Source organism: Trichomycterus rosablanca, chromosome 3 (genome assembly GCF_030014385.1).
Source record: "Trichomycterus rosablanca isolate fTriRos1 chromosome 3, fTriRos1.hap1, whole genome shotgun sequence".
Lineage (NCBI taxonomy): Eukaryota > Metazoa > Chordata > Actinopteri > Siluriformes > Trichomycteridae > Trichomycterus > Trichomycterus rosablanca.
Genome location: NC_085990.1, coordinates 12,106,568 through 12,124,899, shown reverse-complemented (window position 1 = coordinate 12,124,899; position 18,332 = coordinate 12,106,568). Strand labels below are relative to the sequence as shown.

At 35.7% G+C, this 18,332-nt stretch overlaps 1 protein-coding gene across 1 annotated transcript in view; it reads left to right on the top strand.

Annotated features, from left to right (window-relative positions):
* The window catches only part of st18 (ST18 C2H2C-type zinc finger transcription factor), a 64,283-nt gene extending 46,209 nt beyond the window's left edge, over positions 1-18,074 (top strand). The window contains exons 9-22 of the mRNA XM_062992699.1: positions 174-266; positions 1,379-1,587; positions 2,517-2,704; positions 6,259-6,504; positions 8,775-8,887; positions 9,845-9,907; positions 10,915-10,983; positions 11,097-11,159; positions 11,405-11,485; positions 14,117-14,332; positions 15,006-15,094; positions 15,269-15,372; positions 16,683-16,826; positions 17,841-18,074. Coding sequence (XP_062848769.1) covers positions 174-266; positions 1,379-1,587; positions 2,517-2,704; positions 6,259-6,504; positions 8,775-8,887; positions 9,845-9,907; positions 10,915-10,983; positions 11,097-11,159; positions 11,405-11,485; positions 14,117-14,332; positions 15,006-15,094; positions 15,269-15,372; positions 16,683-16,826; positions 17,841-17,999 — 1,837 coding nt within the window. The 3' untranslated portion in view covers positions 18,000-18,074. The remainder of the gene's footprint in view (positions 1-173; positions 267-1,378; positions 1,588-2,516; positions 2,705-6,258; positions 6,505-8,774; positions 8,888-9,844; positions 9,908-10,914; positions 10,984-11,096; positions 11,160-11,404; positions 11,486-14,116; positions 14,333-15,005; positions 15,095-15,268; positions 15,373-16,682; positions 16,827-17,840) is intronic.
* Positions 18,075-18,332: the final 258 nt, after the last annotated feature.

Sequence of the window (18,332 nt, the reverse complement as noted above, 5' to 3'; positions counted from 1 at the left end):
ACTTTTTATACTGCTAAATTGATAAACCCAGCAGACTTTTAAAAATCATCTACCAAGCTTTTGTGAACTCCAGTCCATGCAAGTTTTACAGAAAAAGTTGAGATAAACATCTTTTCAGTTCAGCTGAAAATAAAAAAAGAAATAGGTTATTAAAAGTCTGTTTTATAAATTAGTCTTTCAGGTTGCCCAATTGCTGCAGCAGAGAAAGGTTCAAAGCCTCAGGATGAACCGTCCAAATGCAGACAGACTCCAGAGAAGACAGCAAGGTAAAAAAGAACCCTACCTGCTAGTCCCACAAATGTCAAGACGGCTTTATAAACTGATGTATAGCTACTTTGTCTAATGGAGTGTCTATTTACAGATGGTTGAAAATAGCACAGAAAACAAAAATAAACATGTATACAGCATTTGAGATGGATGGATGGATGGATAGACAGATAGATTACTAGGTTAACCCAGTGGTTATTAATCTTGGAGTTGGACCCCATTTTAGATTTACACCAAATATAAGTAGAAATTGTGGTGGAAAAACCTTAGATGAAATACCTCAAAGACTGGATTATGGGTAGAAAAGAGTTTTATTTCTGTCTGCAGAGAAGGATAACACTCTCTCATATGGAAACTCACATGGAAACTCAGAGAGTGCAATAAGAAGGAAAGAAAAGAATCATTCTTATATACTCCAATCAATGGAAGATTCCGTTGTTAACAGAGTTCTCTTAGCTAGAACACAATACAAACTGGTCTAAACCAGCTAGAACTGGGTTTTAGAGGTTATACAATGTAATCAATGCACTTCTTGTCACGTTTTGTAAACACTATAATACAACAGGGTCCTAGGTGTCACATCAACCTCCAGTCATTGTTGATGAAAAGGTTTTCTCTGGGTACAGTCAGAGTGGGGTACTTCTACCTTCCTTAAACATGATGACATGAATTGACTGCTCTAAAATTGCCCCACGGTGTAAGAGTAAGTAAATGTATTAGTGTGTGGTGCCTTGAGGTGGACTGGAGCCCTGTAATGCGTGTATTCCTACCACCTCAGGATGAACCAGGTTTTGACCATCATCTTCTAAACAACTACTAATCAACAGCTGAAAGTTGGAAGATTTGTCATTTTAAAATAAGGGATTTTGTTTCATAAATAAAGACAGGTGCCGTCTTTGCAAACAAGGTAGCTAGTTAGCATGTGGACTTTATAGGTTGGAAACAGTACTACCGTGTAATCATAAAAAATGTCACGTTTCCTAGCTTACAAAGATTAGACCAAACATTGGACCAACCATATTTTTTAATTATTATCAATGTCCACATTTAACATATTTTATGTTAGCAAAAGTACAGTTTAACCTCTTTTTTTCTTTTCTCATTTCCTCAGACCTTTAGTCCAGATGAAGAAGTTTGACTTTGGTCAGCTCGCATACCGATTTGCCCATCCTGTAGCAGCTCTGCAGGCTGGCATGGCCAAAGATTTGGAGAAGTACAGCAAAGGCCATTTTGACCTCGCCAGTTTCGACGCTCAGGTGTTTGGCAAGCAAGCCCAGATGTTACCCGATCAGAACCAAGAGGCCTCACTCCTTCCTGATTGTGAGTTTACAAGGAGAGATTCATGATCTATGTCTATAGAAGGGACGTCTGTGTAGTGACTTTAGGCTGCACCTAACACATACTAATGATACAGAAGCTAGCTATCCATTACCAGGAGTCAAAAAGAATACAATAGACGCTGATATTTGGGTTTGAAGGAAGGGTTTCCAGTTTTCACTGTCAAAATAACAAAATTTGATATTATACATAGAGTCATACATTCATTTTTACTAACCACTTCATCTTGGTCAAGGTTTCTGTGGGTTTGGCACCACCCATCTCACAGTGGTAGCTTAGTGGACAGTGGTAGCCTAGTGGGTAGAGCTTTGGGTTACCAACTGAAAGGTTGAAAGCAGCCATTGTTGGGCCCTTGAGCAAGGCCCTTAATCCTCTCTGCTCTAGGGGCGTCGTACAATGGCTGACCCTGCGCTCTGACCCCAGCTTGTTGTTAGGGCGCAGGGTCAGCCATCGTACGACGCCCCTGGAGCAGAAAGGGTTAAGAGCTGCGATTCGAACTCTCAACCTATCAGCTGATAGCCCAAAGCTCCACCCACTAGGCTACTATTGCCCCAATACTTAGCAGCTATTTAATTGAAACAAACCAGCTAATGCTTAGTTCACACACCCGATTTTCGGCGACTGGTCGGCACTAAATTTGCTGGCTCGGGAGCAACTCTGTGTTCACTCGGCGATCGAAACTCAATCGCTATGTGTGAACTACTCAACAACTCGATCAAGAGGCTCGCCGACAGAAATGAGATATCTAGCTTGTCAAATACCTGGATCTGAGTCGCACAACTGGCAATGAGTGCTATGTCGAACAGCCAATTGTGTCAATTTCATTCCAAATGGATTGCGTTATGGGTTTACATCATGAAAGTCTTTCAAACCAAGCATTAACATTACATAACTCTGTCTTTTTTCCCCAGCCCCCCCACAATTCCCATGTTTCCTGGGTGCAGGAAGTCGAGTGCCCCGACCCGACGGACAAAGCCCAAGCCACCCGAGATCCCCAGGAAGCGCCCTCCAGTCATGCACAGCGTCCAGCGCCATCCTCAACCTCTCCACCCGTTACCGGGACAACAGCGATGCCCGGGTGCTGGCACCCTTCACAAAGGTAATCAAATTAGAGCACTCGGTGGGGGAGGGGGGAGGTATTTAATGTGGCTATTCTGCGGCAACTGTGATTTGTGTATGAAAAAGGTAGGAGAGAACATCAAAAGACACTTTTTTGGCACCAGGAACTATGTGTGTCTCTGGTGGCAGAACAACAAGAGAGTTTTTTCTGTCTTTTCTTTTTTCCCCCTCCCCTCAATGCCCCTGAAGCTTTAATGTACACAAAGGAGAATTTGTGTAATCACATCAAAAGGAGTTGGGTAGAATACAATCACGCATCTTTCTCTATTACAATTAGAAAGCTTTTTGTAAAACATGTGGCGAGGCATTTGATTTATACTTTTATGCTAATGCATGGGTTCTCCTGCCTCTCGAAAAGTGCATGTGTGCACGAGTGTGCGTTTTTATTTCCTTTTTCTTTTTTATCTGCAGATGGCATAAGATATTTTGCTGAGCTAATCCTCAAATGTTTTAAACATTTTAAAACATTACATGAACACATCTTCGGGCTCTCTAATTAGACAGAACATGTTTTGTAATTAATTTCGTCTTTGTACTTAATTTGGATAGTCTCAATTTTCCCTGTGCACACTGGCGACCTCTGTCTGCCAGCTCCTGCTTCTCTGACAGCAGGGCAGTGACATATCAGTGGTTCAGGTACTGGACCAGTCAGCGATAAGAAAATCGCTGGTTCAAACCAGGTTGCCACTATTGGACCCTTAAACAAGGCCCTTATTCCTCAATTGCTGGCAGTGTTAACAGGCACAATTGTTTAATGACTGCTGAAAGCTATAAATCTTAACGTAGGAGCGGTCTCTTTGGGCCACCCCCTCCCTCAGACATGGCCATGTCTGTTAAGTGACCAGCCAGGTGGGTGGCACTGCTGAGACTCGAGAGTTTATTTTAGCTTTATCGAGCAAGTAGTTTAATTGTAATTAATAAGGAATAAAAAGTATATAAATATGGTTTGTTGGAAAGTAAGCAGCAGCATAAAGATTTTAAAGATTTAAGTGTTTTTTTAATTTTACATTTATAAATCTCAAGTTGTGTCTTGGTGGAACTGAAATTTTTATTGTTTCATACAGTTAGTTTTTACTTTATTTCAAAAGTGCAAGCAGGGACACTCACCTGTAAAATCAGTGAGTGTTGTACATATAAATCCAGTTAAATTCAAAAGTTTACACACAAGCAACATGTACACTAGATGTAAAGTATTAGAACACCACCTAATTATAAGGATCAGGTGTTTCAGCCTACTACTATTTTGGCCATATAGTATAAATGATGGCGGTCTAGGGATTTTAATACTTATATTGGCACAATTATATTTCAAAACAAACAAACAAAAACTTTTGTTACTGTGGGCTTTCTGGAAATGATCTGGGATGCAGAAAAGACATACAACCACTTAGATGACCAATTTTTAAAGTGTCAAAATTTGTAGAACAATAATTGATTAACTTGGCATGGCCTCCTAATTTGTCATTAATAATTATCAACATTCATTCAAATATAGAATACAATGGTTAGACTGTTCAAGATTAGGGTGGGTAAGAATCAAATCATATAGAATACACCCATTTGGTCTAGCAGGATGTCTGGTGACATGTTGTCTCAAAATATGTACCAGTATACCAAAAAACAAATTAGTTTCAGGTTTTTGGTCATATGTATAGATTTAAATGTTCCCAATGCTTTAACTGTACTGTAATCCTATTTCATCATGTTATTTTATAGATTTGAATAGGCATTAGAGATAAAAGAATAAAATTAATTAATTACTTTAAGTTTGATTTGAAAGTAATTCCAGCAAATTATGACTTTGCCTTTGTAAACGAATGGGCATGAAGTTAAAACTTGGCATAAAGAAGAACTAGAGGAAGTGTGGTGTGAAATGATTTAAACACCTACACAGCAAGCGGGTGCGTTCAGTGGGCAGAGAGAGCAGGTACTGTACAAACTGAGCACATGAATAAAACAGTGTTAACTGCTCCGTCATCTGTGGACGTCTGCCTCGAAGTGTCTATGCATTTTAAATATATCGGCTGGTGGTGTTTCGGGCCAAGTAGCTAAATTTTTCCAGATAACGTACACTTTCTGCAACCGTGTGGAGTTCCAATGAAGTGTGAGAGATCTGAGAAAGATCAGATAGATCAGTCAGTCCAACTGACAGCTCAGTTTATGTAAAATATATCTGTATGTGCATTAGACCTGGCAACCCAGTAAAGTCTAATAGTGAATTGCATATAATTGTATGTTAAAATGGTCAAATTCTTAATCTGTTTTTTTTTTTATTAAATAAGGTCCAAAACTTAAAGCCCCCTGTATTTACCTACTACGCCAACACCAACTGACGCAACATAAGCAAGGCTTAATCCTTTTAATTTCTATCAAGAAAAATGACCTAAAAGCATCATCTGCAGCTGCCACATTAGTATATTTGTCCCAGAAAACACACAGTACATCTGCCTCTAAAAAAGGAGCAGAAAATCTCATTACAGTAGGATTGGTTTACTGACACAAACTTAATTTTCATGTATTTAAAATTTTATTTACATATTTATTCATAATTTTCTGCTAACACTTGCTATAAATCATGTATTGTATTTATTTATGGATTAAAGCATGTTGTAAATCATGCAAAACACTACATTATCTGTAAATTATTGTTATATTATTTATTTGTATGTATATTATATTAGTAATTTTAGGATAAAGTGGTCTTTTAAAATGTCTTTTAAATGTGAATATGATTTATTTTAAACACAATATGAGCTAAAGCATTCAATCACCCATCTTAATATACACCTTAAACAATATATATAATCATTTTAAAAGTTTGCACCGCCCTGGCCAAATTTCTGATTTTCTTAATTTTCTAGATACAATTTGTTAACATATCTTGCACTGGAAAAAAAAAAACTTAGCCATCTTTTTTTCACAATTTATTGCACAATTTTTATTTATTTGCTGACTGGCACATGTTAACAGCAAATAAAAAAAGAATATATTTAAAAAATATAAAAATATTTTAGAATAGCAGTATATGTTGTTAATACTTCCACAGTTATTCAACCTCCACATAATAATGCTGATTCTAAAACCTATTGCTAGTCTGTAGGACCTAAACTTGGGTTACAACATGATTAAACCAGTGGGACTCAATAAGGACCCTTAATTTTCTTCAACTGTGATGTGTTAAATAAACACCACCCAGAGATTCTCTGTTAAAAAAGCTGCACTAAGGGTAATGGGTATAAAAAGATTTCCAAGACCTTGAGTTCTCCAAGAGACACTAGTGGGTGTAACTACTAGTGGGATTCTACTTTTTACTGCACTTGACATCCCAGCTTTTGTGGAAATGGTATTTATGTGTGTCTATTTAAATGATGCGTTTTGGTATTAAACGTGTCATAAAAAATTCTCCTATTTAGCTATCAGAATTTTAGCAAGGTAGTGTGTATAACTGCTAGACTGTTTTTATTATTTTCCAGTATTGTATTATTTAGATAACTCAGCTTAAAATAACCCAAACATTCCTCTCCTGACTTCCAGGACTCAGTGATTGAAGTAGATGAAAATGGTACTCTGGATCTAAGCATGAAGAAAAAGAAAGAAAAGAGTACAGACTCTCCAACCATGCCAGCATTAGGAGAAGCTTTGTTTACTCCTTCTGAACCCTTCATAGCTAAAATGGGGGGCCTTCAAATACCCACCGCCTTCTACAGATCTGTGTATGAGCAGGAAGGATGGGACGCACCTCTCAATTTCAGCAAAGCACCACTTCAGCAGGAAAAAGAGGTATTTCTAGTATGCTAATTATAAATCATTTATAATTCATACTATATGATATGGTCTATAAATGTGTCCTTTGTTACAGTTACTAGCCTATAATTAAAGTACAGATATAACACTTGGGTTTGAATGTTAGTAGAAATGGTGGTTGATATTTTTAAATGCTCTGGACTTCACCCTTTGGTGAACCAACTGGAAAAAGTTCATATTTTCAATCTTACTGGATTCAAGAAATATTATCTTTAGATGTTTAAACTGGAAAGGTGTAACTCATAGCTTAAATTTAGAAAGATACTGAAACCTAAAAAGATAATTATCTTAAAAAAACATATATATTTTTTAACTTTTGAAGTAAATGTCCAGCCCAGATACTTCAAGCCTTCAAGCTTAGTTGTTAAACGTATCAAGAAAAGATGCCATGACAGTTCAAATATGTTTAAATAATGAGTAAAAATAACTTTAGAATTTGACAAAGGACGTCATTACATTTATCACAGGGGTGGCACGGTGGCTAAGTGGGTAGCACTGTCACCTCACAGCAAGAAGGTCCTGGGTTTGATCCTCAGGTGGGTTGGTCCGGGTCCTTTCTGTGTGGAGTTTGCCTGTTCTCCCTGTGTCTATGTGGGTTTCCTCTGGGTGCTCAGGTTTCCTCCCACAGTCCAAAGACATGCAAGTGAGGTGAATTAGAGATACTAAATTGTCAATGACGGTGTTCGATATAACCTTGTGAACAGATGAACCTTGTGTAATGAGTAACTACCTGTCGTGTCATGAAGTGTAAAAACATGACGTTAAAATCCTAATAAACAAACAAACATTTATCACAGAGGTTATTTTTTTATTGTTAATATTTAGTAAATGTGACTACTAAATTCATGCTTAAAATAACTGAGCAAGCCAAATTCTTTTCTTATTGTAAATTATAACAGAATAAATAGTCAAATCTGCCCAAAAAAAGGTGTTTCATTGATTACACAGATCAGTGATTTGTTGTTATTGCCAATAATAAATACCCATTAGTTATGCTTAGCTGCCCAAAATTCCTTATGCAGACAGAAAAAACTATTAGTTACAATTTACATAGAGGTTATAGCATAAATATTTACATTGTTTAAAGTAAGAACATGAAACTGAATTTACAACTAGGTGGTGCCTTAAATAATAGTGAGTGAGCCAGTGTAGTGTGTTAAATAAGTTTTTTAATCATTTTTTGTAGAGTTATTACTAATACTATCAGGATCTCTAATTGGGGTGAAATGTTTAGATATACTCATTACCTAATTTCTGCAAGAGAGTTTTGAGGTCAAATGTAACAAAGACTGAGTTATCACCAGTCACAATGAGTAGAAAATTGTTTAAGGTGGACAATCATGGTGTTGGTAGCATTATTCAGAACTGGCACATGGCAGAAGGTTTACAGAACAGTGAAGAAGCAAGATGAACTTGAAATTCATTAGCACAACCTTAAACCATCAGCCCATCATTAATGCAACTGGGTAATTTACCAGAAACATGAGCTGAGAAACTTGTTTTGGAAAGGCTAAATAAGGTTTTTGAAATGGCCTCAAAGTCTTGACCACAGGCCTATTGGGAATTTGTGGGCTGTAACTGCAGTCATTGAAATCCGAGACTGGCACGACATGCACGTCCTTTACAAGTGTATGTAAACTTTGAGTCTTAATTATTGGTGTGTCCAGACATTTTTATTAAATCTACAGTTCATTTATTGTAGTTGGAGAATAATTAGAAGTGTCTAATTATGTTATGGTGTCCTAACTTTGGTCATTTGAGGATTAGGCTTTTAAAAGTGTATTTTTTCTCTGCAAAAAACTTTGAAAACCCTTACACGGTGTGTCAAGCAATATGGCCTTCTGGAATTAAACAAGCTTGCAAGGAAATTGGAGAAGAATGTTCAAAAGCTGAACATTTTGATCCTCTTTGGCATCAACAAACCCAATCCAGCTAGTTCATCCAGCTGTCTGATTCCTCTCCTAACATCTGCTGCTCAAAGATACTTACTTTCCTTACAAATATAGCATGCAAGTCAATCCCAAGCCTGCCAGACATTGTACAAGAGATTAAACAAGTGTTCGGATGGATATAGAAATAGTTTTAATATCAAAGCTGTAGTCTAATAATGATACTTCCAACGTAAATACTCAGTAGCAGATGGCATACTTAGAGGATTGTGTGCAATTGTTCTGTAATTTTCCTTTAGGTAATAATATGAGCGTACAACACGTTCAGATTATTAATGAGATATTATCATGCTGTAGATGGAACAGCTGGATCGGATGCTGCTTGAGGACAAAGTGTTTGCCGGAGACACAAGCCTGACCAGTCCAAAGAACAAAATGCTTATAAGAGACATGAAAAAAGAGCTGATGAGGTAAGAGAACACATTAACACACTTAGTGATTCTGATTTTATTTTGCACTCTATTCACACCTGCTTCCTAATTTAAGACATTACTCGCTATCTAATCGAATATTTTAGATGTGACACTGTAATCAAAAACAGTTCCAATTCTGGCCACTTGCCTACAAATGAGCTCAAAAGTTTACATACACCTTCAAGGAACACATACTGTATATCGTGCCAGTCTTGGCATGTCAATGAATTCTGTTCCTTTTCTGTGATTAAATAATTGGAACTGGAAACCCAAAAATATGACAAATGTTGCTGGGTCAAGTCGGGAACATCACTTGCAGTGATTTCTAAGTGACGTTGGGTCTCTATATTATCTATCTGTAAGTACAAAGAACATAGAACAGTGGTCTTCCAACTCTTTACTTTATGCTAAAGATTAACTAACTGGACAGTCAGTAATTCTAGAAACCACAAACAAATGCAGGTCTGCCATAAGTTAGAAGCTGCTGGAACACAAGCAACACAGTGAAGTCAAATTTATTTGTACAGCACTTTTTTACAGTGGACATTGTTTTGAAGCAACTTTAAAGATTTCAGACAACAGTGGGAAAACTCCAAATTTTACAAGGAAGAAATCTTGAGAGGAACCAGATTTAGCAAGGACCTCCATCCTGCTTGTTGTTTATCATCATTTTAAAACAACAGATCTTTTGAGAAAGTAGTTTTCCTTTTCTACAATACAGTTTCAGTACAGTTCAATGTAAAATAATGTAAATCCTTTACAATGATATGCTTTAATACATTTTAATAAATGTTTCTCTATTCTCATGAGTTGTTGAATTAATCATACAATGTTTCTGCTTACAAGGTAAATGTAGTTCTGATTCACGTTTAGCAAATATGTTTTGAAAATCTAAGTAAAAACCCTTAAACAGAACAAAAAGTTAATATATGTAACATATTCTCTGTATGACAGCTGTCCAACACCTGGTTGCGACGGGAGCGGCCATGTGACGGGAAATTATGCATCACACAGAAGGTAATGAAAACCTGAAAACAAATTAGTGGATGTTAGCATAAGTCACTTTTATTTCTGCTCTGCTTCACTTTGTATACCTTTTATATTTAGTATATTTTACTAGTTCATCAGTCAAAAGCATTTAAAGAAGTTGAATCACTTAAAAGTTTACCTAATGTAAATAACAATGGTATTAAATAGTAATTGTAGTCTTTCTCTTTTTACAAACTAAACTTTTTCAGTTTATCAAACAAAACCAAAACATACTGTATTAAATATTACCAAATGAAAGGAGTTTTCATAAGGTTTTTTTCATTAGTGTAAAAATCATATACAGAATTTCACAGGATGAACTTTGGAGGAACAGTTAAACATGCTGTGGGTAGTGTGATGGTGTGGGGGTGTTTTGGTGCATTACTGCCTTGCACTCAATGTTTACAGGTGTTGCAGGACACATTAAGATATAGATAGATAGATAGATAGATAGATAGATAGATAGATAGATAGATAGATAGATAGACAGACAGACAGACAGACAGACAGACAGACAGACAGACAGACAGACAGACAGACAGATAGATTGATAGATATTATTTTATTATTAAATAATAATAAAAATAGTAAAAATAAAAATAGTAATAATAATAGCAAACAACAGTAACCACTTAATCCGGACCAGGGTTGCTTAGGTCTGGCACCACTTAAAAACATTAGATGAATAGCAGTAAACACACCCTGGAAAGGCTGCCAATTGATTACATAGCATCACATCATTACTTATTCATGGACATAGACATTTTAATAGACATTTTACATTGTGCATGTCTTGAAAGGTGAAAAATAACCAGAATACCTAAAGAAATCCCAGGCAGACACCTGGAAGAACCTGCCAAACTCCTTACAGACAGGTCCTGGTCCCCCAGATCCTTGTGCTATATGCTACACACTACCTGCTGTGCCACCCTGCTACCCTGATTAGGCATGGTTAATGTAAAACAATTATATTATTTTTTATTGTATTTTTACAGTGTATCTGGATGTCCGTTAGCAGACAAAACCCTCAAATCACTGATGGCTGCCAATGCACAGGAACTAAAGTAAGTCTGATCTCTAATTTTTAAGTCTAGTTATTCAAACATCACTATTATGACTAGGTCTCACTTTGTAATGGTAAAGTCAAAAGGTAAAATAACCATGGTTATTACTACAGGTGCCCGACTCCTGGATGTGATGGCTCAGGTCATGTTACAGGAAACTATGCATCCCATAGGAGGTAGGAGTTATATTTTCTTGAGTATTATACACTGTTGTGGAGCATAATCAACATTTTACAATGCAAATAATTAAAAGAATGGAATACAGCGTGACATTTTAAGACTGACAAGATCGTGGCCTTGTTTCAGTGAAAGAACGTCAGGTTTTAAATGCTGTAACAGAACTGAATGACAGTATCTTTCTCATGCATGTGTGTGCATGGCTGAACTTGTCCAGGATTTGACACATTATTTCTCTGTCTAGTTTGTCAGGATGCCCTCGTGCCAGGAAGGGTAACCTGAAGCTCACACCTAGTAAAGAGGAGAAAGAAGACCCAGACATCAAGTAAGATACACAAGAGCATTGTGAAATATGTATTATATTGCTGCCAACTGTCTTAAATATGGATTCAGAACATTTTTAATTGTTGCTGTTGTACTTCAGCATGTTAACACTGATTTGCTTTACTGGTTGTACCAGCAACCTTCTTAACTGCTGAGCTAATACCTAAAGGTATCTATCCATGTACCTATCTAGTGACCTATCTACATTTGTCAAATACTGCTAAAGTGAGGATTTTACTTTGTCTTACTCATTTTTTACTCATTCCTTTTTATCACTATTCAACGAACTACCAAACACATCAGAATGTTTTTCATTTCTGCTTAAATAAGCAATTTCTTTTATTTTCCTGTGGCATACAACTGTCAGATTATGACTCTGTCTGTCTGTCTATCGATCTATTTTTACTTTTTTATCTAATTTCGCTTTTGGTTTTATTTGTTTTTATTTTGATCCCAATTTCATATAATGTTCCACAATACCTTAATTTAAAGATGAAAATTAAGAACTACCAACAATTTTTTATTGTCAAAATGGGACAATTTATTTACTACATCTAAACTGACTCTTATATTTTATAATTAGACAAAAGACAAATATTATAAACATGAATAGGAGTTAACAGCAACACTTGTTTTGACATTAGAAAATGATATGATCTCTAAACCATAAAGTAAAAACGTGGACATTGTCATTTATTACATAAGTTATTGCATAATCTAAGTGCAACATCTAATTTGATTTCTAATACATCACTTTATTTTAATGTTTATATTAATTTATTATTTATTATTAAATATATTAATATTATTAAATTTAAATTATTAAATTATATTAATATTATTAAATATTATTAATTATAAATTAATATTTATATTATTATTTATTATTATTTATTAATTATTAATTAAATTACAATTTATTAAGAAAATCGAAAAACATAATTCGATGTAAATGTAGAATCAAACTCTACTGTGGTATTTGCATTTATCTTTAGTATTTTTGTTAATTTACTAATGTGAAGAACCTAAACCAAACCTGCTCTTATTAACATTACTAAACAAAGCTAGCAGTTTATTAAGTGGGGGTTGGAGCAATCAAGGGAGCTGGAATGATGGAGGCATAAAGGGATTTCATGATGAGACTACGTAGAAAACGGACTTAGTGCAGCTATACCTGATGTTCCTAGATTATTCTAAATTGGTGGCTGTATGGTATGACTGTATTGTCGTATGGACACTACCAGCACTGTGAGTAAAAGGAGTTGTGATTTCCCATAATTAGAGCCACTGAAAACATTTTCTGCCATGCAGCCCTGTGTGTAAGCTATTTGTTCCATCCCAGGTAGCCTTTCACCTGTTCCATGGGCTATCAGAGAGGAGGGCAGTGACCCATCTCTTTTCACAGGCTTTTTTTTCCTTCTCCCCTACGCAGGATACAACAATTATCTGCAATTTATGTCATTCCATTTCTAACCCAGGTGTGAGAGGCAAAATCAAATTGGGCAAATTCAGACTTGTGAGGTTTAGGGCTGTTTTAAAAAAGTGAATTAACTCACAGTGGTAATTATTTAACTTAGCATGTCTTTGTTTGGTTAGATTTGGGTCTGTTGTTTGCAGTTTGGATGCATTTTTAATCAGCATTTCACAGGATTAATCTTCTTAATGGTATTGAAAAAAATCTTCCCACTCAGCAAGAGCAGGGGTATTTATGGATGTACGATTTACACAGTAAATGTTCAACCATGGTTTTAGGAATCACGTTTCAGCTATTAGTTCAACATAGCTTTTTCTTTACACCCTGGTGATGAAATAACAGTGCAAGCAAAGCGAGCAGCCAGCTTGTGCTCAGCTTCAACCAGATAATCTACTATAATAAACATGTCACTGCGCAGTGATTTGGAGTGGATAGGAACAAAAGAGTATCTGTCTGTGTTTGCCGAGAGGTTTAATTTAAGCGGGGGGCAAAAGGTTGGGCCGCATCCGCGCCCCAGCAGGGTGACCCACAAATCGACACAAAAGAACACACAACAGAGAGCTGCTCCTTTATTTGGGTCTGGAAACGCAACCTGTCACAGTGACCTCGTTCCATACGTCCACTTCTGTCACACACTTAAACTCGCAGAGCTATTACGCCATAAACATGGTAAACAAAGATGAATAACAGCAGGATTTAACATACCACAGTGGACAACAACTGTTATTTACAAGCAGGTTTATTTATAGTTTGACCCTTTTTATAATTATGCATATAGATGGTTGCTACAGAAAACAACACTTGGTGGATATATGTTTTTCTCTATGGCTGTTAATTAATTAATAAATGTAAAGAACATTTTAATTGACACCATTAATAAGACTATCCAGGCAATGCTCATATTTTTACACTCAAATGATTTTTTCTGTGTATTCTATATAATCTGTACATTAAAAATGTCATGTGTACATACAACAAAGACCGTTTTGAACACATTCTTACCAATTTTCTGAGGCAGTATAACCTATTCTGACACCTTATAAGAGGTAAATAGTAACAATAAGAAGAAGAAGAAAAGAAGAAGACAAAAAATTAGAATCATTAATAAATAAATAAAATTGATGCTAATTCTTATTCATTCTTTTTCATATATGTTAGGTGCCCAGTAGCTGGTTGTGATGGGCAGGGTCATGTGTCAGGGAAATACACATCACATTGGAGTGCTGGCACCTGCCCCATTGCCGCAAAGCAACAAAGGCAGCTGAATGGCATTGCCTTCACCGGGAAGAACTGCAAGCAGGAACTGCCACACTGCCCCCTGCCAGGCTGCAACGGCCTGGGCCACGCCAACAATGTGTTCGCTACACATAGAAGGTAAAAGAGAATGTGGTCCTAAATTCTGACCCCCATCCCCATTTTTGTTTTTAATTTTTTTTGTTTTTGTTGGAATAAATTTTTTTCCATCGTTTTACTTTTGGTTTTTGGTTCCTGTCAAATAAACCCCTGTATTTGATGGAATTTAACTTAGAACTTCATTTGTGAACTTCATTTAACCAAGAATTTGTCTGCAATGTTAGAAAAAAAATAGTTTGCTTAGATACAACATGTCTAGTCCTACATAGTTGCATAGAAGTTAAATTGATGGAAATATTTGAATAGCCAGTCAATAGATGGTAAGAGCTAACTCTACTTTAGCTTTTTTAGATTCTTAATTTATCAAGATTTAAAGTGTATTAAAATATTTACCTTGTGTGGCTAATGAGCATGTTGTGGGTTATTTAAAAAGGATTTGGATTAAGTTTAGGTGACATGCAATATACGTCTAATTTTTGCAACTTATGTTTTAAAAATCCTTTTAGGATCTACTGTGTGATATATCTGGCTTATATTTTGACCACTATTTTAATTAATTAAAATAGTCTTTAGGTAATCAGGACCAGAGAGTCCACTATTAACCCTAACCAAAGTACAAACAATCTTAGTGCAAAGACTCTTAGACTAAAAAAAAAAGAATTAGAAGTCTATTAATGCTGATTTCTCCCTTCAGTTTGTCAGGTTGCCCTCTAAATGCACAGAGCATTAAAAGGAAGCTGTCAGGAGACGAGATGATGACCATCAAATTAAAAACCAGCAGTGGTGAGTAATGATGTCAGTTATTATAAAAATAAAGTCCTGCTAGTTAAATACATTGGTTACTTCCAATAATATCCACGGTGTTATCTACATATTAAGTAAAAATGTGACATTGAAACACAATTACAATCACTTCAAATCATGTGTGTGTTCCATATTTTTTTTAATGTGTGACAGGAATTGAAGGCGGTGAGGACATGCAGCATTTGGATCATGAAATTAAGGAGCTGAACAAGTCGAATTTGAAAATAGAAGCTGACATGATGCAACTTCAGACACAGGTAAATGGTAATGAAATCTACAGCATCAACACTGCTTTAACAGTGGGGTTATGCTGAATGATTACCTGTTGTCCAGTACATACTGTACACTGTTAAAAAATAAAGGTGCCAACTGGAACTGTAGAAAGTTCTTTGAAGTGAAGTCATAGAAGCATACCCTAAAGAGCTTTTTCTTCTAAAGAACTCTTAATTGTCATTTTTAAAGAATTTTAGTTACAAGGAACCATATTTTGTCGCACAACAAACTCTTTCAAAAAGTCTGAATAGAACTCTAAGTGGTTCATCATATAACCTTTATAAAAAGATTCTTTATAAAGATCCTGTTCTTGTTTAATGGATCCCTAAGCATTTTCTACAAGAATATAACCCAACAAGTTTTTTTGAGCTATAAATAGTTTTGTTGGGTTAGGGTTAACCCTAACCCTAACCCTAAACATGAAAGCTGAATGTTTAAAAATATTATAAATCACCAGACTAAACAATGAACCAATTCCAGACATTTATTATTCAGCCACTCACACCTGTTGCACATAAAAATCACAATTTTAGAAAAAAACAACAACACTATTTTACCCCCTACCTTATACCTCTAATATACCCTGCTTAAAACTGCAGCAAACACCAACATTATGTGGTTGCTGGTTTAAGCTATTTTTATTTTATTTGATCTATTGTTGGTTTAAGATGGTTTTATGCTGGATGCTTTTATAAGTGAGCACTGGTTATACAGGGTAACTAAGGTCCTAAACACTACCCTTTTATTTGAAGTGGCTCTATTGACTACAAAAAATAAAATGACTCCACTTGAAGCCTAAAGCCCTGGTAAAATCACAAAAAAGGAACAGGAAAAAGGCTGGTCTATTTTATGATGGTTCATGCTGGTCATCAGCTATAAAGAATCAACTTGTCATCAACTTGTTTAATCAGAAAATAACTCTCCACATATTACAAACGTTTTATACTAAAACCAAATATATTTTTATCTTGTTTTATATCATAAGGCTACCTAGAACCCTTTTCTAAGCAAGGAACCAAAACACAATCCTGCATGTTATAGTAGCATGACATGCTAAACTGAACAAATTTTACTTTCTAGTATAACATAACTAGTCTGGTTTTTCTCAAGGTTTCTTCTTGTAATTTTAAGAGAGTTTTTCCTCGCCACTGTTGCCCTTAGCTTGCTCAACAGGGGTTTTTGGTCTGTTGGTCCTGGATTCTGTAAAGTTGCTTTGAGACACTGTCTATTGTAAAAGGGCTATACAAATAAATTTGACTTGACTTGACATAACAATATAATCTCTTTGTTTCAGATCTCATCGATGGAGTGCAACCTGAAGACCATCGAAGAGGAAAACAAGATGATCGAGCAGCACAACGACAGTTTGCTGAAGGAGCTGGCACGCCTCAGCCAAGCCCTCATTAACAGCCTTACTGACATCCAGCTCCCACAAATGGTAAAGCGTACCATACATTATACGTAGTTACTTGTTTAAAACTAACTATTGGGATATAAATGCTTTTGCAGCTGCTCTTTTTCTGTGACAATGATAAAACCACATTCTTTTTTGTCAAAATTTTGCCTCTCAATAATCTACATTTATTGTGGGTTTTCTAGCAGTCTCCTGTGTTAACTATATACATAAAGCAACTTAGATTTTAATTAGGTGATGTGGAACTTTTATAATGTTGTTTACCATTGTGGCAGGGCCTTAAGATTTCTCGTTAGTAATTATGACTGAGTAATACTGGTGACGTCTCTGTGCCGATATAAATAGAGCTAGGACAAAAATATTGGCATCATTGGCTTAATATTTTGTAGCACAGCATTTGGAGGCTGTTTTTTTTGTCATTTTGAATTTCTGCACTTTTCTGCTGGTTGTTTGGCTGTTTGAGTGCCATTATCCTACTGGAATACCCATGACCTGTAACAAAGGCACAGTTTTCTGACAGTGGGTTGTACAATCCTCTCCAAAATGCCTTTGTATCATGCCTTTTAATATTTTTGTGCCCACCAAATATTGAAGGCAGCTTTGTTTCTTATTTTGTAGAACACTGTGATATTCACAGTGACATAAAACAAAAGGATGGGTTATTTTAAAACTTTATTTAACTTTTTAAGAGGTTGCAAGAGTAATTATAATGTTGAAAATACACATAGACTGATTTAATCAGTCTACTTAAACTATCACCAAAATACAATGGTTACTGACAGCATTCAAAGGGTACCATCATTTCTTTATAAAACATGCAAAAATTCAAGTATTTTCATCAATTTTGGATATGAAAATACCAGTAATGCCAGTGCAGAAAACACACACACACACACACACACACACACACACACACTCATGTATATTTTAATAAAATGCAAGCTACCAATATTGTCAGCCACGTCTGTATATCCTTATACCCATGATCTGAAATTTAGGACACATCAATAATGTATGTTTACTCTCTGTGTGCTCCAGGGTCCAATCAATGAGCAGAATTTCGAAACCTATGTGAAGACTTTGACCGATATGTACAACACCTCCGAGCGAGAGTATTCACCGGAGTGCAAGGCCTTACTGGACAGCATCAGACAGGCCATTAAGGGCATCCATGTAGAAACAGTCTGCTCACCATGAACTACTAAACTCACACTTGAGCAATATCTCTGCACTGCTTGCTCTTTTTATTTATTTTATATATTTATTTATTGATGGGCTGGCTTCATCTGGAAGTAATAACTTATTTAATGACATTCCATGTATTGTACTGATAACTGCCAGCCAGATTTTATTGTCTGATTTTATTTAATGTTTGTTTTGCTGAGATTCTTTATCCACTTTGCACGTATTTATTTACTATGATTTGCTAGAATTGTACTTTTTGTGTATTGATTATTATAGTTACTGCTATTTATTGTCTTTATTTATTGAAAAGATTCATCAAACTAATATATTTTATTACCTTCCTAT